The following is an 18,246-nucleotide window of genomic DNA, read 5'->3' as shown; positions in this document are numbered from 1 at the left end:
GCATTATAGACATAGAAATTTTATAATAAAAAGAAAATAATTTTTTTAAAAAAATTTATGCATTTGATAAATAGAAACTTAAAAAGAAACATTATTTCTAAAGTAAATTTTTAGGAGAAGATGACTGGTTTTAATCTATGTTTAGTATTTTATATATCAAACTTAGGGTATATTTTCAGAAATAACATTTAATAGGGTGTGAAAAGAATTTTATATTGGTGTTAAAAGCTACAATCATAACGACAAACCCCATCAAACAATTTTGGATACATGCCCACTGGGCATTGGCCAATCCAATTAAAAATTACTACCTTACAACGGTGCTTACATTATTTTGTATTATTCCTAATAATAATCACAAGTTCTTTTGTTACTAATCATTCCATTATTGAAGCCACGAGACTTTAGCTTAGTAGTTAGAACTCAAATCTCACAATTGTGAGGTTATAGGTTCGTCATAAATTTGAGTCCCCATAACGTATTGTAGGGATTTAATTTATTTTCTCAATTTGAGTGAAAATAATTTTCTTCTTTTTGAAATGCAAGTAGAGTGGACGTCACTTGAATATTAAAAAAGATAAAATCTGAATTATATTATATAAGATTTATAAATTAATTTCAATAATTATTTAATTGTAAATATCAATGTACTAACCTCATGAAATATGAGTTGTAATCTAAGTAATTGTCTCATCTAATAAAAAAAATATTCCATTATTTAAAACTTCATCCTTACCGAAATAAGAAAATTTAGTAAATTTGCAAATTTGAAAAATCGTAATGATTCAAAAGAACCATATGAATTTGCAAATTTATTAATTAATTGAATAAATTTAAATTAAATTAACTCATACAAATGATTAAATATTATTTAAGTTATTCGATTTATATTAATAAAATAATATTTATTCATAAGTTGTGCTTACTGCTTAGTAAGGAGAAAAATAAGAAAAAAATTAAAAAAAATTTACTTCTTCCTCTATCCATCCACTTCCACCCTCCCCCCTTCTTTATTTCTCTAATCTTTCCGTAGGCCAAGTATTTTTCTTCATTAAATAATCTAATTCAGATGCGTTGAATTTAAAAGTCATTGTGGAAAAGCAGAACAGGCCACGAGTTTATCACGGAAATTTCCAGATCATTTTGGCACTGGCCACTGAGCCACAATTATCAGAACGTGACAAATATATCCCAATCGCCTGAGACAGCAGTGAACAGCACGTATGGTTGGATACTATAAAATTGAAGCGCGTGGTGCGATATTCGTTGGAAAGTTCAGGATGTGTAGTGTGAACGGGATATGTAAAGAAAGATTCGCACGATCAATTTGGATAGACCAGCACGAGGTCGCCACACGCCCAACCACGTGTTCGAATGACGACCCTACAAATGGATTTAATCCAACGGCCGAAGATAGAGCCCGTCCACTCTGGAACTCTCTTCGCCCCTGTATAAATGGCAGGCACACGCCCTCGGATCTTATCATCAAATCAGTCGGCTGCCATTCTTCTTCATCAAATTCATTTGCTTTCTTCCTTCAATCTCCATTACGCACTTGCTTACAGCAATGGCATTGGCAGCTTCTTCATCCTCCTCTCTTGCAGCGAAGCAACTGGCTGGTCTTACAACAGGCTCATCATGTTACTCTAAGTCTAATGCTTCTCTTGTGAAATTGGGTGGTATTTTGCCAAGAACGAAGAGGAGTCTGAAGGTTTCTGCTGCTGTGGACGCCAATAGCATGCCGCTGACCGGGGTCGTGTTTCAGCCATTCGAAGAGGTCAAGAAAGAGGTTCTTGATGTTCCTGTTTCCCCTCTGCTTTCACTAGCTCGCCAAAAGTACGAGGACGAGTGTGAGGCCGCTATCAACGAGCAGATCAAGTCAGTTTCTTTCCATTTACATCTTCTGCATCTACTTTTTTATTTTATTTTCTTCTTTTTCTTTATAAAGGTTAAAACGAGCGACGTTGCTCGTGATATTATCACGTGGGGTTCATATTATTAATCCAGTGAATTATTCATTATTGTTTAGCTGTCCATTTGATTTTTAACTTATTATGAATGTGGGTTTGTGTTTACAGTGTGGAATATAATGTCTCATACGTGTACCATGCCCTGTATGCGTACTTTGATCGGGATAATATTGCTCTGAGAGGCCTTGCCAAGTAATTTTTTTTTTTTTACAAACCCTTTTACTTTTTCCCTTTGCTTTTGAAACTAATTTAATTGCGTTTAAGCGATGAGTAATTCGTTTGCTGTAATCAGATTTTTCAAGGAGTCCAGTGAAGAAGAAAGGGAACATGCTGAGAAGTTTATGGAGTATCAGGTACTTCCCTCGTTCCTAATCCTATGTCGAAATGATAGCAAATCTTGTTACTGATTTGTCTTCAGATGATTGGAAATCTGATGCCGCTGATTCAATGTTTTGATTAGAACTTGCGCGGTGGAAAAGTAAAACTGCACTCCATAATGCAGCCCCCTTCGGAGTTTGATCATGCAGAGAAAGGGGATGCCCTGTATGGTAAGTTTAGTGGTCTGACTGCGGCACTTAATCATCTAATTTATTCTATTTCCAGGCTGAAATCGTATAATGTTATTTTGCTTGTTATGGTGAGAAGTAATGTCAATCCTGATTTTGATGTTCTCTGGCTTGTTGATTCAGCAATGGAACTAGCATTGTCCCTGGAGAAGCTAACAAACGAGAAGCTTCTGAGCCTGCGCAGTGTAATATGTCTTTACCATCTTAGTTTTATTTAAGCATATGCCTTAACTGATCCTGCAAGTAAACGTAAATTTTTTTATCTTTTTCTGGTGCCTTTAGAATTGCCTTTTTCATGAGTTTACCCTGTTCTTGATGAACAATAGGTGGCGGATAGAAACAATGATCCCCAAATGGGAGATTTTGTCGAGAGTGAATTTTTGGGTGAGCAGGTGAGCTTCGATTTCGATTCTTCTTCTGTCTTGATATGTTACTCATAAGGTTGAAATTGAATATAAGCTGATTCAAGAAAAGCTTAATATTGTCTTGTATTCTTGCATATTTCTTATGACTATATACTCGTTGGGAGAAAAGTACTTCCCTTAATCGCTGTCTTCAACCAATTAAATATTTTCTCTATCTGAAGAAAAACCAATTAAATGAACTGCAGCTTCTATTTCAACACTTATCTAAATTATTTGAAAGACGCTTGACGGTTTGAGTGTGACCATTCATTTGTTTATTTTATAGGTTGAAGCAATTAACAAGATCGCTAAATATGTTTCTCAACTTAGGATGGTTGGGAAAGGCCACGGTATGATTCAAAATCCACAGTTGACTTATACCTTCATTGTCTTTTATTTCACTCAGCCTCTCCCATTGCATTCAATACTTGCAATTGTGCAGCAAACGAATTGATCTAGCTCAACTCCTAATTTTTTCTCACTCTGGGCTCTAAACCAAGTTTTTTTGGCGGGATTTTTGCAGGAGTATGGCACTTCGATCAAATGCTTCTCCACGAGGGTGATGCTGCATGATGAAGAACCATATTGTTACATTTCTTTGTGGTTTAGTCAACTCTTTGCTGCTAAATGTTCTGAAGTATCTCTGCCACAGGAGGTTGAATGTGTTGTCAAAAAATAAGCTGAAACAGTGATAAGTCCTACAAAGTCAATACTCAATAGCCTCCTTGCTTTATCATATTAGTGTGGTCGCTTTTAGATAGTCTTTTTTATGGTGCTTTTTCTTTATTTAGTAACAGACAGTGTGAAGGGATCTAATAGTTTAAGCAGAGCACCAAATCCATCTTCTGATTGTATAAATATAATTAAGTTGTTCAATAAAAGTTCTGTTTCTGCCCTGGAATAAATTCTTTAACTCACTGGCTTACTAAAGAGCAACTTTGTTTCCCTCTCTTCATTTCTTTTAAGTTTATTTTATTTTTCTTTTTTCAAGGATACTTTGTTGCCTTTCTCGCAATTATTTGGAAGTATATTCGATAAAATATGCAACGAGATTAGAGCACATCATAGTGTTTACTCAGCTGCCGATATTTACATGACAATTTGAACAAAATATATATGTAAATATATATATATTTTTCCTCGGCATTTCCCATCTCCATGAGAGGAAAAATTGCAACGCAAATCAAACCTGGAAAAGAAACCAGAAGTGCCTGCCCGTCAAGTTCATCAAACGCCTTCATCCACAATAAGGGAAAACAAAAAGATTCATCTAAAACCAATTCTTTGAAAAGGAAAGGAGACATGGATTCAAGTTTGCCTAAAACAAAATCTCCAATATGAAGAAGGCCTCTTGTTTCTTCTAGTGTGGTTGCAGGTTTTTGGAGGATAAGCTGAAGAAGAATGAATCATTGCCCACATCACTTGTATATCTTCATATTCTTGGCAAGACTCCAGGTCTTTGTAAATACTAAGAAGCACGTCTCTACTTCCTGCCGTTGTCATAACAACACATGAGTGAGAAAACCAACTAAATAAATTAGTGCTGCTCTGCTTGCAATAACATTTGAAAATAACTATTTGTCACCTTTGTTCTTGTTTCTGAAACCTGAAGCGATCTTCAGAAGTATGGACTTGGTGGAAAAGAGAAATGAGCGTTTGAAGGATAGCCAGCCACCCCACCTCCCCATCTTCTCATAGCTTCAGCTCTCATTTTCTTTCTTTTTATATGCTCGTTTTTCCCTTGTGAGCCCAACCTCACTCTTCAATAATAAAATAATGCTTGAGAGCTAAACAACAAAATGCAACAGACCAAGCACAAACCAACACTCATTAAGACAGGGGGGCCTTTATCTTTACTCAAATTTGGTTTTGATGCAAAGACACTTTTGTCCTCCTGAATTAATCAAACTGATGCAATGATCACGTTTCACAAGGGTCCATTGTGTCATTTAAAAAATGATGGGGACACTCAAAACCCATTTGATGAAGTGCCAAAAACAGGAAGAGTGATAAATTGAAAGAAGTGGACATTTAAGTAGGAGAGATCATTTTGGACTTGAGCATTTCTCATTTATCTTTCTTACCAAAGATTCTCAATTCTATTGTATTCGAAGAAAGTCATATGGGTCCCCAAGTCAAACGGACGGTTGGTTTTTCTTTCAGTTACGTTGTGTTTGTGCTGCACTCCTCACTCTCTCACTATCAAACATATCTCATTAATGATTTTTTTTTAAGGATTATATTGAGTTGATTAATTATTTAAGCATATGATTAAAGATTAGTTAAGAGCGTGCTTAGGTTCTTTGGATTCTTTCGGCATCGCTTTCGAAGCTTTGCTCAATCTTACTGGGTGATGCCACTTTTAGCAAGTAAAGGCATACGCATTGAAACCATTTCCGGTAGCATCGTGCCCAACTACTGCCTCCCGCAGACGACATTGTTCAACAAACTTTAATTCTTCCACCCAAATTCAGTTTCTTTTCTGTGTTGTTTTAATGGAGTGAAGAGCATTTTGCAGAAAGCTCACCCGCATTAGGTAGTGAAGATGAGGAATTTTTTGGAATTATATAATTTATGATTTATGAGGGATGACTGATAGGTAAATGCTCATCTACTACTCGGTTCTTATCTGGAAATAGAAAGCCCGGTGGTTTTCTTATCCGGGTGATGTTAAGTTTTAACATTTGACGTGGGTGTCATCTGTGGAGAGGATAGATTTTCTTATTCAAGCTTAATAAATGAAGTAGAAGCCATTTAATCGAGATGATAACGTTTTTTTGCATTGAAAATAAGAAGTCTGAGTTTAAACTCCAATCATATGAGTGGAGAAAAAATTGAGTTGCGACTAGACTAAACCAATTTATTTTTTATTTTTTAAAAAAGAACCAGCATGAATCATAATGCTAACAAAGTTCATTGCTCAAATTACAGTGTCACTGGGAGTATAATTTCACAAAGCCAAGGATCATCAAAAATCAACATAATATTTTTTCTATTAACATAATCTTTTTTAAATTATGTTTTTAAAGGTAGGGGGCCGACAAATTCAAATTCATTTTCTTTAACCCTTTTTTTTCCCACAATTTAAATTCAAATAACTAACTAAATAAAAATATCTAGGCCTAAACAATTTTCATATTATTTTTGTCAAGATAAAGAAATGAGCGAAGCTCAAATTTTTTTTTTAATCTCTTACCTCCTTAATCAAAGTAATTAGTCAAATATTCTTTTTTCAAGTCTCTTATCTCCCTAACCAAAGTAATTAGTTAAATAAAACTGAGCAGTCTACCATGTCGAACAAAACTATTTAGAAACCACTCAACACGCCCTCATAGTCATAACTCAATCACTAACAAGAATTCAAACGCAAGATGCATAACAAATACTTCACAACAAAGATTAAGATGAACTTTTTTTTTTTGTTGAGCATTGAATTAATGATCAAGATTTATTTTGAATTTTTATTTTTCTTATTTCTCGTACCTAACAATTATTAATTCAATGCAAAAAAACTCAGTTCAACACTGAATCTTTATCCTCACAACAGTGGTGATTGTGATTTGTGCAAAACCCACTGAAAGAGAGAGGAAAAGTACCCTGATCCCCATTCAGGTTTAACCAGACCCCAATGCTTAATATATTTCAAATACAAAAGTGGAAAACCATAAGCCCAAAATTACAAACAGAAACGATAAAGAGATACATGAACTTAGATTAAATAGTTGAAAATAACATCCACCAAATAGTAGCTAAAATAAAAAAGGACAAAGCAGGTTCAAAATTGTGCTGATAAAAATAAAAATAAAAATAAAGATTCATTTTTGCATCGGTCCTACTTCAGCTTTAGAGAGTGCCAATCAGCTCTAATTCAACAAGAAAAAACAAAGCAGCAAAATGTATCCAAATTCATTGTAAAAGCTTAAGCAGCAGCCTGGGCAGCCTGTCTCTTCCTAGCTTCCTCAATGATGGACAACTTAATACCCTTGCCCTTAGGAAGTGACACCCATGGTTTTGAACCCTTCCCGATGGTGAACACATTGCCTAGGCGAGTTGCAAACTCATGACCAAGGGCATCTTGAATATGGATGGTCTCAAAACTTCCCTTATGCTTTTCCCTGTTCTTGATGATTCCAACTCGACCTCTGTTTCTACCCCCAGTGACCATGACAATATTCCCAACATCAAACTTGATGAAGTCAGTGATCTTGTTCTCTTCTAAGTCAAGTTTGATGGTATCATTGGCTTTGATGAGTGGGTCAGGGTAGCGGATGGTACGCCCATCATAGGTGTTGATGTATGGGATACCTTTCTGGCCAAACTGGACTGATCTAACTTTGCAAAGCTTGAACTGCATTACAGAAAATTCATATAAATTTAAAGAGACTCGAGATGTTAACATGTGATATTCATTAGTGATGAATATGCAAACAATGGAAAATATGCACTACAAGTTTGTAAGAGAATTGGAGAGACCAACTACATACATGCATAATGATAAGTTATCAGCAGTAATAATTCTTGATTCAAACAAGCAATTCCACAGCAAATTAATATTAAAAAACCAAGAGAGTACAAAGAGAATCAACTATAAGTTATAGACATACTTTTGCCTCCTCATCTCTGAGGGAATGGAGACGGAAGCGACCCTTGGTGTCATAAAGGAGACGGAAGTTCTCGTTGGTCTTGGGAATTGACACAACATCTGTTAACAAAGTCCCAAAAGAGAAAAAAAAGGACATAACAATCTCAGTACCTCAAACCAACAATTCTGCAAAGAATAGGCCAGGCAGAAGAATGAAAAGAAACTGCTACTCCTATATAACTAATAGATCTAAAATCAAGATTACAGAATACCATTTCCAAAAAAAGGAAAAAAAATCTTGTTACTTGCAAAGAGAGAAGTTCACATACCCATGAAACCAGCAGGGTAGGTCTTATCTGTCCTAACCTTCCCATCAACAAGAACATGTCGTTGCATCAGAATAGCAATAACTTCACGATATGTGAGAGCATATTTCAAACGGTTTCGCAATACAAGGATCAATGGCAAGCATTCCCTTGACTTGTGGGGACCAGATGATGGCTTAGGTGCCTGCAGACCAAGAGAATTATAATGAGTCAGCAAAAGTAGCTGAGAAGTAGAAAAAAGAAAAGAAAGTATCAAAAAGTTTAAGAGTTTAACATGGCAAACATACAAATGCACCACCAAGCTTGTCAAGCATCCAGTGCTTAGGGGCATTGAGCCTCTTCAAGTGCTTCTTCAATCCTCTAGCCTGTAATGCACAAAGAATATACTTGTCAAGTGACCCAGAATTTTATAGTAAGAACCCAACAGAATCCCTCTAACAACCATAGCATAAAGAATATCCACAAAACAAGTATCGCACAAACAATAGCAAATGCATCACAATGGATAAGCCAGGCACCATATAGCAAGTTAGATATGTTCAATTGGAGTACCACACAACCAACACATTGCAAATTCACTTGAAGATATATTTTAATTCCCATGGTACCATAGACATACTAAACATCCAAACTTCTTAATTACACAAGACCCACAAGCTAATTAAGAAAGAAAATTCCAACCAAACATAGAAGTTGGGGGAAAAAAATTCTCTGTGAAACTAATCCAATTTATTCACAGCACTTGCCACATCAAAGACATCTAACGGAATGAAATATGTACGCATGAATGGAAAACACGATCACGTAATTTATATATAATCGATTGCATATATTCTCTTTATCTTCACAGATAAAAATAAAATAAAATAAAATAATCAGAAGGTAACAGTCATGGTGCTGGATACTCACTGATCCAAAAAAAAAGTTCTAAAATTACGGTAATGCTATATGAATCGATTACGAAGCCAAACGTTTCCCGTTCTTCTAATTTATTTAAAAACGACATAGTTTCAAAGACGCGATACTAAATTTTTCAGAGAAAATGGACTTGCGGCAACTATCACATAATGTAACTCAAATCTAAAAACCAAAACAAACGCATTCATCGGGTAAGTTTTTTTCTGAAGACGTAATACACGTTGTCTTAGAAACAAATTAAGAACACGCTAAGGCTGAGTTTGATAAGATTAGAGAAAGTGTACGGAAGGCTAACCATTTTTGTGAGTTTGAAGCTGCTGCCTCGCTGCGGCTGCTTGTCTGTTCTCTTTGGCTCCGCGAGAAGAGTGAGAAGGTGACTAAACCCTAGTTTCTGTATTTATAATAACTGGGGGTACTTTAGGGTTTTTATTTGTTTTGTACTTTTTACCATGAAATTGGATTACGGGTAGGTTTGTTTTATGGGCTTAATCGGGTCGAGTTTAGAAACTATCAAGACGGCCCAACCTTTTTTGCCGATTGCATTTGTTGCTGCGCAATGCTCTAAATACACCCCCCAAAATTCTTAGAAGCCCGAAAATTTTTGGTCCGATGCCTAAAATTAGTATCTGTTAGATTTAAGTCGAATGGGGTATTTTAGGACCTTTTTGTGTGCTCGACATGATAGAATGTGATAAGAGAAGATGAGACAAGATAAGATGAAATGTGATGCAATGAGATAATTATAATAATGAATAATAAATTTAATTGAACCTTAAATAATCTATTTTACCTCTACTAGTAAAAACTCAAATTTTGAGTTTTTGAAAGTAGAGGTTAATTTTTTTTTTAAATGTCAAAATATTTCAAATATCATCTACTTATTTAATAGTTTTATTTACTATTTTCATAATATAACTTTAAAAAACCTACTATTAAAGTAATTTCATAAATTTTTAATAAAAATTTTTATTGATAATCAAACAACTAAATTTTTTTTAGTAAAAGTTATATTTACAAAAGTTTTACTAACAAAAACTCTACTTAAATAAGCTCTATTTGAAAAACTGTACCAAACGGAGCCTTAGTCCCTCATACATTCGTTGGAAAAGATTTTCATTGGAGTTTTGAGAAGTAGATTTTGAATCAATTTCAACTTATTTGCTGTTAAAAATTTGATCTAAAAGAGCTCTAAGGATTTGTAACATTAATATGGCTAGACTGTAATTTAAAAAAAGAACAACAAAGAAAATGAGGGTAAAAATGGTTCAACTTCTCCATATTTTGTTGATATAACACTCTCTTACTTGTGAATTATTTAACACAAACTCATTCTCGTCACTTTCTTATCACATTCTTATTGTTTTCTTTTCACATGTATTTGTCACTTCTTATCACTTTTTGATCACTTTATCGACAGGTTCTCACCACTTCTCAGTCACTTCTTAACCCCTTCTTATTTACGTTGTATCACGTTCTTTCTCATTTACCCGTAATCTTTAACATAATGACTAGAGATATCAGTCTAAAGTTGGATTTTAAACTTTTCAGTCAATTTGTTTTCCAAATTTTTACTTCTATAGAATATTTTATTTTGTAATTTCATCGTGATCTTTTAAACACCGAATCAAATAATGTAATAATAGATTGTGTACAATTTATTCGTGAATCATATTTCTGCTTCTATGTCAAAAATCTACATTAAAATTCATGCTTCGCGTGGTAAAGCCAGAGTTCAAGATGGCTGGTAATGATTATTGGAGAACGATGGAACAAATTAAAACAACCCCACATTACTTGAAAAGTACAAGGTTATGATTTTTGTTTACTTCAGCTTTAAGAAAGAATCAATTACAACTTAGTTGAAAACAATACTAATGATCACAGAGACCAAACAGATTACAGAACAATGTTAAAATACATTAAAAAAAATCAGAAAACAGCCACAGCACTTGATTACAAAAATCAGTTTCTCACAGCAGTTCTCCTTAATCATGGATGATAGAATGAATTAAAATGGAGGCCTCATCAGTTGTTGGAGCCACATCACCTGTTGATTGCAAAAACACAATATTAACTAACCAATCTTTGCAGAATAAAGAAACAGTGCAGCTTATAAGAACCCAAGAAGCCCAAGTGCTATAAGTATATATATACCTGGAAGTGATGTCGGCAAGTGAGAGACAATGTTACCAATGATGCTACCACCACCACCACCACCTTCATCGTCTTTCTTCACTTCTTCATTTTCTTCAACTCTTTTCACCATCACTTCTTCATCTTTCTTCTCATTTTCTGTCACTTGAGCTTGTTCGCTTGGGCGAAAGAAGTTGGGTATCACATTCTTGATTAGTCCCCCACCACCACTATTAACATTACCCACTTCCTCCTCTGACCCAGAGCCCTCATTTTCACTTCTTGCACCAATATCCTTGCTTCCGAAAACTTCATCCTTCTTTTGGTTAACATCTCCTGCTCTGGGACTCAAAGGAGAGACCAAGTTATGAATAATGTGGTCTAAGAGCCCTCCTTTTCTCTCTTCATCATCTTTGCCTTCAGCGTCTGTTTCTTTTCGCTTGCTACACTCTTCTTGCCTATGCAATAAGCTTTCTGCTTCGGGCACAGCATCTTCCATCGTTTTCTCTTTAGTGTTTTTTAATTTTATCACTTCCGATAATTATTTATACCGAAGCCTATCATATAGCGGCCAAGGTGACAAGCGTCCCTATTCAAAGCATTATTTAATGCAAAGCCATATAATTTTATTACACGAACTTCGTAGATATTGTCTAATACAGACAAACCTCCCTTGTATTCCCAAAAAAAGATCAAAAAGATAAATCTGCCTCTACACTGGCGACACATGTCAATCCATAGGCCCATCTGGGCAGTATATTACGATCTCAATACAGAGTCGGTGGTGTCACCGACACGGAGATCTCCTGGGTGGCTGGGCCAATCCTGTTAAGTTCTATTTCTTTTTGCCCGAAGTCCAGTGGTAAAACAGGAGAATCCACTGTTTTCTCAAAACTAGGAAGCTTTTCTTCGCACGACCCTCAATATGGTTTAAGTTTTTCTGTTTGCAACACTGGAAGAAAAATGAACCCATAACAGACATGAAAACTAAATCGTAAAGCTTTTATTTCATGTCTAATTTTATGAATTTTACCGTCTAATAAGATGTAAGAGAATTTATAACTTCACATCAGTAAAATGTTGAATACAAGTTGATCTTCTCTAGGTTTCAAACTTTCATACAAGTTACATGGAGAGGAAATATACTAATTCTTAAGATCCTGAAACCATCTCTCCTCTGAAAGATGACTTGATCGCGCAAAAGTTACCTGGAAGCAAGACAACTTAAATTGAGGCTAAAACTTGCAGAACTCTTATAAGAAGAATAGTGACTCTATGGATCTGACGGATTTGAACCATATTTGGCTTTGACCATTGCATCCATTTTCTCCTGTTTCTCTTTGATCAGTGCCTCAATCCTCTTCTCTCTTCTGGCTTCTTTCGCTTCATTTTCAGCCTTGAGTCTCTCCACTATGGTATTGAAACCAGGAACTTTCTCCAACAGACTGTTTAGAGCTCCGGTCCTTAGGGTGTCGAGAACACGGACAAATTCCTGCATGCACGCATAACATGAAGGTCATACAAGGCACAGGCATCCACTTTTTCCAAAATTTACAATGCAGAACACCTCGAGGTGATCCACAAGGAAGTCCAAAGAGTTTAGGAATTAATGTAAAGATATGGAATATCTAAAGATCTAAGTAGAATTTTTTGTCGAACATATCATCTTCTTTCTAACAAACTACTGAGCTAAAGCAATCAAAAGCTTAAAATGAAACTGGAAGAAGCAAGACCATACCAAAATGTCCACATTCCACTCCCTGATGTAAGGAGGACCTGTTGTGTGGGAACCTAGTGGCTCTCGATACCACTCTCCGCCATATGTAATCTGATCCATAGCTTGCTCAACGCTTAGAACCTCCCATGGCCTTAGCCCAGGGATAATTTTTGATAATTGCAGCCTGTCCCCAACAAAAGCAATCCAGATGCCTTGTATTAATATTAACCAATACATTAAATTGTTTCAGATAGACAAATCTTGTGAGAAGATTAAGAGACACCAGTATCACATAGTTATTAAGAAATATGAAGAATTATCTTCAATCCAATAACAAATGCAATAAACCAAAGTGGACACAGTACCTGAGATCTTTTGGAATAAATTTGTTTGGCATGTGATCAGCTTCCAACATTGTTGTCAGTTCAGAGCCGCTAGCCCAAAGAAACAGAGCATGACTTGGAATTCTAACCCCAGGCCAAACACCACCATTAGCTTGTAGTACAGCATTATCACGTCTCCTGCTCTCCATAGCTTCTTCTTGGAGCTGCTTATAGGTTTTCTTCTCATGTCCCTTAAGAGGAACCCAAGGAGGTATACCTTTTTGAAGTTTGTGAAGGAAAGCTGTTGCTGCAGCACCAAGCCTAACTGGAAGCACCAAGCCAGAAGATAAGTTTCGACTCTAAATAAAAGAATAAAAGATAAGTGCCTCAAAATCCAAAAACCACCAAAAAGATAATAGATTGAGAACAGCAATGAAAGAACAAGGGGTATATTATTATTGCATTAACAAAATACAAATCTGAATCTGTTTAAAAATATATCAGCACTCATATTGAATGGCTAAGAGTGTACATTTACAGTTTATGCATCTCCTCTTGAATATGATACTTTCAAACTTCCAAAGTCACTCAAAACACGAGGAGTTGACATTACCAAAGAAAAATAATTCGGTCTAGTAACTTTTGAGGTCAAAAGCATGATTACGTCCTAATATTTTCAGAGGTTGGATTTATACAAGCAAATTCTATGGTTTAAGAATTCCATCCAAACTGGATAGCTTTTCCACATACAGGCAACTCCTCATTATCACATTATTAGGAAATCAAAATATATTACTTGCAGACAACCCACTACGGAAATCATAAATTATAAATACATTATCATGCAACTACTTCTTGTAGTCTCGCATAGAGATTGCATTAAACAAAATGAATAAACATGAGAAAGAAAATCCAACAAACCTTCCCAAGTAGCAATCGCCTTTTCCAAGCCATAAACCATGTGAATGGGTACCCATTCATCCATGTCTTCCCCCCATATGAATGTATCCTTATCAATGATACCAGCACCCCAAGCTGTCTTAAGCGTAATCAACTCCAACGGCCCTCTTGTTCGACCCAACCGATCCTTATAGTACCAACCCCCACTCCTCATTATAACTATACAAGACCAAAATTAACAACAACATAATCCAGTAAAACTCACAGCATAAACAATTCATATTAAGTTTTAGCATGACTAGAACGGTACTTACAATCATAGTAACGCTTCTCAAGCCGCTTATACCCAATGGCCTGAGCAACATCAATGGGCCGGCCGGGGGGGTACGGCCGCTGCCTAAACCCCCAAAGACCGAACTGAAACTGCTTCATAAAATCCCAAAACTTGTCGTCACTCTCTTCTTTAGTCTTTATCGCCTTCCTCGGCATCGGCCTCCCGTCCAATCCAATGACGTGCGGCAAAGCCTGCCACAGCTTCTTGTCCTCCGGTCTGTACGGCTTATCATTCTTCTTCAACTCAACTTCGTTCAAATAATCCGCTATCTCCTCGGCTCGCGCCATGAACTGAACAACGGGACTTTCCCTGAACGATTTCCACCATTCCTCATTTTCTTTAATTTCTTCTTCAGATGGGTTTTCTTTCTTCTCGAAAAGCGGTTCCTCTTTCAGGATTTCTTCTACTTCCGGGGCGTGGCGGTAATCGGGTAAGTTTTCGCATTCCCAGAAGTATTGGTCCAGCATTTTCTTGTAATAACCTGGTTCTTGCCGTTCGGTTTCCGGGTCGGGTTTCTTGGGCGTTTTTCGTTTGAAGAGGGATGATGAAATTGAAGCGAAATTTGAAGTGGGTTTCCCGGGATTGAAGAAAGAGAAGGATTCGGTGAGTGAGTGAAAGTTGATGATTGGAAGTGGGTTTGTGGGTTTATTGAACCAGTTTTCGAAGGGATTAAAGTTGATGGAAGCCATTAGGGTTTAGGGTTTTTGGTTAATAAGATACTGAAATCGTTGAAAATGGAGAAAGTACTGAGAGTGAGCTGAAGTGCAAGAGAAGATTGCGTTCAGTCAAAACGAAGAGGAAGATGCCGGCCATCGTTGGGCCGCTTAGTGTGGGACTTAATAAACACGGGCTCTCGGCTTGTCAAACTTCAAGCTTTTAAGGCCCATAAGTAGTTGAAAATTGAAAAGCACTTTTGGTTTTGAGTGTGCTGATGTAATTTTTCACTCAAAATGATCTACTTGGATATTTCCGACGTCAGCTCCTATCCGGAGCAACTTCACAACTGAGCTCAAATAGTACTGGATTCTTTTAAATGCAGAAAACATTATCTTTTAGTTTTTAAATTTTTTGAAATTTCAGAAAGTTTAAGATAGGGTATGATCAATGTGCATTGGCAACACCCATGCCCTCAAGATTCTAATCCCAATAATTGTTAAGACTCATTTTTCCTTCTAATGTAATTGGGTAACATATATTGAAGTGTGGGTAGAACTTTGGGCAGTGTCATAAAAAATTATAAATTATATCAGTAGAATTCTGATTTGATTAATATACATATTAGTGTTTGAGAAAAAAGAAAAAAAAAAAAAAGAGACATATATATATAGGAGGGTACACTCATAAATAGACACAAATTAGCTTGTGATTATTTGAAAGTGTTTTTAGTGATACCAAAATCACTTAAACACATTCTAAGAGACTTAAATCTGAAAAAAAGTTTCAGAGTTCAGGTGAGATTATTGAAAGGTGCTTTGGTTCAGAGATAACGTGTGATTAGTCAGTTCTTGCAGGCCTTCATGGCATAAAGTACATTCTTTAGCAAGGCTTATCAAGCAATCTCTTTAAAATAAGTCCATTCTAGATATTATGCTGATTTCGATGAAAGATTGTTGCTTCTTAATTTCTATTTTGATCATATGCATCCTCATTGTGAAAATTCAGTGCTGAAAATATTATGGTTAATGATGTCACTTATTCATTCGCATGCATGATTCCGTGGTTTCTGATGAAAAGAAAAAGAAGCTGAAAAAGCAAAAGTGGAAAAGTTTAAGTTACTTTAACTGCCTTTTGCTTTCGTAACACCAGAGCAAATCAATGGGAATAAACAATATCCCGCTACTGAAAGTTGCTTGCTTCAGTGTAATTTGAACTCACAAATGGCTTCCACAAAGCTTTTAACATTCTTCTTTCCTGCTTCTCTATTGCTTCTGTCAATCTCTCCATTTGGTAGTAGTGAAAATGTTACAGTTTCTGTTTACTATGAAACCCTGTGCCCATATTGTGCAGACTTCATAGTAAACCATTTAGTGAAGCTGTTTCAAAAGGGACTTAACTCCATTGTTAATCTTCGTATGATCCCGTGGGGCAACTCTATGATGCAACCTGATGGAACTTTTGTTTGCCAGGTTACATTTCTATGTTTTTTTTTTTTTAATTCTCCTCCCGTTTCATTGTTTTGGATTTTCTAAACAAAAAAAGCACTTCTGTTACTTCTGTATAACCACTTTTCTTCAAGTTCAAGCCTTGTTTAGGATAAAATGCATTTTCTTTTGGTGCAAGAAACTATTTATAAAGGATAAGTATTAAAATAAGGATAATTTTAAATGGCCTCTTCAGGATCAATCTAAGGTGCCCGTAATACTCACCGAATCAAGAAAAATCTTGCCATTTCAGCATGTCAAATTTCTTAAAATAGTCTTGTAATTGGAATTACTTTATTTGCAGCATGGCCCAGGTGAATGCTTACTAAATACTATTGAGGCCTGCACCATTAGCATTTATCCTGATGTGGTGAGTCTTTTCAGTGCCTAGATGACTAATTTTAGTACCAGCCAGTTCGAAATCTCTTAGGCTCATTCTTATGCAAGGATTAATGGTGGTGGTCGTATCACATGTGTACATCGAAGTTGTATGAGTTTTCTTTTTACTAATTATCAATAAAATTCAAGTGCAGGTCCAGCATTTCAGTTTTATCCACTGTGTTGAGCGTCTCGCCTTGGAGAAAAGGCAGGCTGAGTGGATTAACTGCTTTGAATTAACTAAGTTGGGTAGGGTACCGATTGATTGCTACAGAAATGGTCTCGGGAAACTGGTTAGTTTTACACATGACAATTTTGATCTGCTGCCATTATAAATTATCTTTATCAGCCAGCTCTGACATTGATTGCATAGCAACATGCAGCTGGAACAAAAATATGCAACCGAAACTGCTCAGCTAAAACCACCACATAGATTTGTGCCTTGGGTAGTTGTAAATAATCAACCACTTCAAAGGTCATTCCCAACCTCTTTTTTTTTTCGGCTCTATCATATCCCCAGTCTAAGTTTCAAGTTTAAAATTTGCTTTTGCGATTGCAGGACTTCATGAATTTTGCAAACCATGTCTGCAAAGCTTACAAAGGCACTCGAGTACCGGAGGCTTGCAGATCACTTCCTAATAATATTCCAGTCAATGCAGAGTCTACAAGTTCAGTGTGCTATACAGGTGAGGGGAAGAATTAGACATCATTAGACCCAAGGAAAAAAAATTCCAAGATCAAAGATTGCTTGATAGATCATTGGATGAAGATAGTAGCTTCAGTATTTAGTTGGATGGTATTATGTGGCTGGTTAAAGTTTGTTAATAAAGTAAGTGTTTATTATGGTGTTCAGGTTGGCTTGTTTTGCTTTGGATTGTAGGACTAGTATGGCTAAAATAGCATAGTTCATGGACCGGTAAGGATGCTAAAATGGATCTGTGACTGTGGCAAACAAGTGTTTTGCCTACATTTTGAGACCTCTCTCTTCCTGATTTGATCAGTATAGGTGGACTGTGATTGAATGGTATGTTGTTACAGAGGGCTTGTCCAGTCTGATAGGTGATTTTCGCAGGGATGATGCAAGTATTCCATGCTACATAATTGCTTTCCTTTCAAGTATTCCATGCTACATTCCCAGTTTATCTATCATATCGAGTACTTTTGAACGTGCAAATCCGGTTGCAAGAATGGAATTGTTTCCGCTTCATAAACAAGTGATCCTATCTGCATCCAATGTACTTGGCACTTAAAGTGCAGTGTAAAAGCAATGCATTATCGTAATCTCATGCTGGATAGTAATGTGGTAATGTGATCAATAGAAGTTTGAACCGAATCTTTATGGATTGGAAAGAAGGCAAACGGGTCCATTCGCTGTAGAATTACTGCACGTGAATGTTTGTTCTGCTTGGAGTTTGTGAAATATATAAAATGATAAAGTACTCAATGTCATGCTTTCCAATTTCTACTTGCCAATTTCCAAAGATAGTAATTAACAACTCACCAGCCGGATCACAAAAATGTACGTAATAGTGAAGGTGAATAATAGACTTGCAC

The 18,246-nt window shown here is 36.1% G+C and overlaps 5 protein-coding genes and 1 long non-coding RNA gene across 7 annotated transcripts; 2 read left to right on the top strand and 4 right to left on the bottom strand.

Moving 5' to 3' along the window:
• The first annotated feature begins 1,475 nt into the window (after positions 1-1,475).
• Positions 1,476-3,853, top strand: LOC112097234 (ferritin-3, chloroplastic). The gene is made up of 8 exons (XM_024182038.1): positions 1,476-1,878; positions 2,079-2,162; positions 2,263-2,323; positions 2,431-2,518; positions 2,660-2,721; positions 2,863-2,928; positions 3,227-3,290; positions 3,464-3,853. Exons 1-8 carry the CDS (start codon positions 1,568-1,570, stop codon positions 3,511-3,513), a joined length of 786 nt encoding a protein of 261 aa, XP_024037806.1. The 5' UTR covers positions 1,476-1,567; the 3' UTR covers positions 3,514-3,853.
• LOC18040090 lies at positions 3,793-4,736 on the bottom strand. The gene is made up of 2 exons (XR_002904886.1): positions 4,526-4,736; positions 3,793-4,430 (listed from the first exon to the last, which is right to left on the bottom strand). It is a non-coding gene; the product is annotated as an uncharacterized LOC18040090 (long non-coding RNA).
• A 1,904-nt stretch (positions 4,737-6,640) lies between these two features.
• Positions 6,641-9,154, bottom strand: LOC18038675 (40S ribosomal protein S4-2). Its single transcript, XM_006429414.2, has 5 exons — positions 9,062-9,154; positions 8,136-8,213; positions 7,852-8,032; positions 7,545-7,642; positions 6,641-7,288 (listed from the first exon to the last, which is right to left on the bottom strand). Exons 1-5 carry the CDS (start codon positions 9,062-9,064, stop codon positions 6,860-6,862), a joined length of 789 nt encoding a protein of 262 aa, XP_006429477.1. The 5' UTR covers positions 9,065-9,154; the 3' UTR covers positions 6,641-6,859.
• A 1,578-nt stretch (positions 9,155-10,732) lies between these two features.
• On the bottom strand, positions 10,733-11,429 carry LOC18038674. The gene is made up of 2 exons (XM_006429413.2): positions 10,921-11,429; positions 10,733-10,813 (listed from the first exon to the last, which is right to left on the bottom strand). Exons 1-2 carry the CDS (start codon positions 11,396-11,398, stop codon positions 10,752-10,754), a joined length of 540 nt encoding a protein of 179 aa, XP_006429476.1. The 5' UTR covers positions 11,399-11,429; the 3' UTR covers positions 10,733-10,751.
• A 470-nt stretch (positions 11,430-11,899) lies between these two features.
• On the bottom strand, positions 11,900-15,063 carry LOC18038822 (protein TIC 56, chloroplastic). Its single transcript, XM_006429412.2, has 5 exons — positions 14,154-15,063; positions 13,861-14,058; positions 12,982-13,264; positions 12,638-12,800; positions 11,900-12,391 (listed from the first exon to the last, which is right to left on the bottom strand). Exons 1-5 carry the CDS (start codon positions 14,860-14,862, stop codon positions 12,173-12,175), a joined length of 1,572 nt encoding a protein of 523 aa, XP_006429475.1. The 5' UTR covers positions 14,863-15,063; the 3' UTR covers positions 11,900-12,172.
• Positions 15,064-16,018: 955 nt separating this feature from the next.
• On the top strand, positions 16,019-17,398 carry LOC18038821 (GILT-like protein F37H8.5). Of its 2 annotated transcripts, none has more exons than XM_024182438.1 (5): positions 16,019-16,299; positions 16,619-16,684; positions 16,848-16,985; positions 17,076-17,167; positions 17,252-17,292. In XM_024182438.1, exons 1-5 carry the CDS (start codon positions 16,051-16,053, stop codon positions 17,259-17,261), a joined length of 555 nt encoding a protein of 184 aa, XP_024038206.1. In that variant the 5' UTR covers positions 16,019-16,050; the 3' UTR covers positions 17,262-17,292. The 2 variants fall into 2 exon arrangements, with proteins under 2 accessions (XP_024038206.1, XP_024038207.1); XM_024182439.1 differs by having other exon boundaries at positions 16,051-16,299; positions 17,076-17,164; positions 17,248-17,398.
• The last annotated feature ends 848 nt before the right edge of the window (positions 17,399-18,246 follow it).

This window comes from Citrus clementina, unplaced genomic scaffold (assembly GCF_000493195.1).
Source record: "Citrus clementina cultivar Clemenules unplaced genomic scaffold, Citrus_clementina_v1.0 scaffold_6, whole genome shotgun sequence".
NCBI lineage: Eukaryota > Viridiplantae > Streptophyta > Magnoliopsida > Sapindales > Rutaceae > Citrus > Citrus x clementina.
Note: the sequence above shows the minus strand (reverse complement) of the source record. Positions and strands in the feature narration are given on the sequence as shown.

What these genes read in the sequence shown, in the direction of transcription:
- LOC112097234 (XM_024182038.1), top strand. Translation starts at nt 1,568, where the DNA reads ATGGCATTGGCAGCTTCTTCATCCTCCTCTCTTGCAGCGAAGCAACTG. An exon ending in GAAAGGGGATGCCCTGTATG is followed by an intron (nt 2,519 to 2,659) that starts GTAAGTTTAGTG and finishes TTGTTGATTCAG; the next exon opens with CAATGGAACTAGCATTGTCC. An exon ending in GTGAATTTTTGGGTGAGCAG is followed by an intron (nt 2,929 to 3,226) that starts GTGAGCTTCGAT and finishes TTTATTTTATAG; the next exon opens with GTTGAAGCAATTAACAAGAT.
- LOC18038675 (XM_006429414.2), bottom strand. An exon ending in ACAAGCTTGGTGGTGCATTT is followed by an intron (nt 8,033 to 8,135) that starts GTATGTTTGCCA and finishes CTTGGTCTGCAG; the next exon opens with GCACCTAAGCCATCATCTGG. An exon ending in TCAGAGATGAGGAGGCAAAA is followed by an intron (nt 7,289 to 7,544) that starts GTATGTCTATAA and finishes TCTGTAATGCAG; the next exon opens with TTCAAGCTTTGCAAAGTTAG.
- LOC18038674 (XM_006429413.2), bottom strand. Translation starts at nt 11,398, where the DNA reads ATGGAAGATGCTGTGCCCGAAGCAGAAAGCTTATTGCATAGGCAAGAA. An exon ending in CTTGCCGACATCACTTCCAG is followed by an intron (nt 10,814 to 10,920) that starts GTATATATATAC and finishes TGCAATCAACAG; the next exon opens with GTGATGTGGCTCCAACAACT.
- LOC18038822 (XM_006429412.2), bottom strand. Translation starts at nt 14,862, where the DNA reads ATGGCTTCCATCAACTTTAATCCCTTCGAAAACTGGTTCAATAAACCC. An exon ending in TGAGAAGCGTTACTATGATT is followed by an intron (nt 14,059 to 14,153) that starts GTAAGTACCGTT and finishes GGTCTTGTATAG; the next exon opens with TTATAATGAGGAGTGGGGGT. An exon ending in AGTGGAATGTGGACATTTTG is followed by an intron (nt 12,392 to 12,637) that starts GTATGGTCTTGC and finishes GCGTGCATGCAG; the next exon opens with GAATTTGTCCGTGTTCTCGA.
- LOC18038821 (XM_024182439.1), top strand. Translation starts at nt 16,051, where the DNA reads ATGGCTTCCACAAAGCTTTTAACATTCTTCTTTCCTGCTTCTCTATTG. An exon ending in TTAGCATTTATCCTGATGTG is followed by an intron (nt 16,685 to 16,847) that starts GTGAGTCTTTTC and finishes ATTCAAGTGCAG; the next exon opens with GTCCAGCATTTCAGTTTTAT. An exon ending in GAAATGGTCTCGGGAAACTG is followed by an intron (nt 16,986 to 17,075) that starts GTTAGTTTTACA and finishes AGCAACATGCAG; the next exon opens with CTGGAACAAAAATATGCAAC.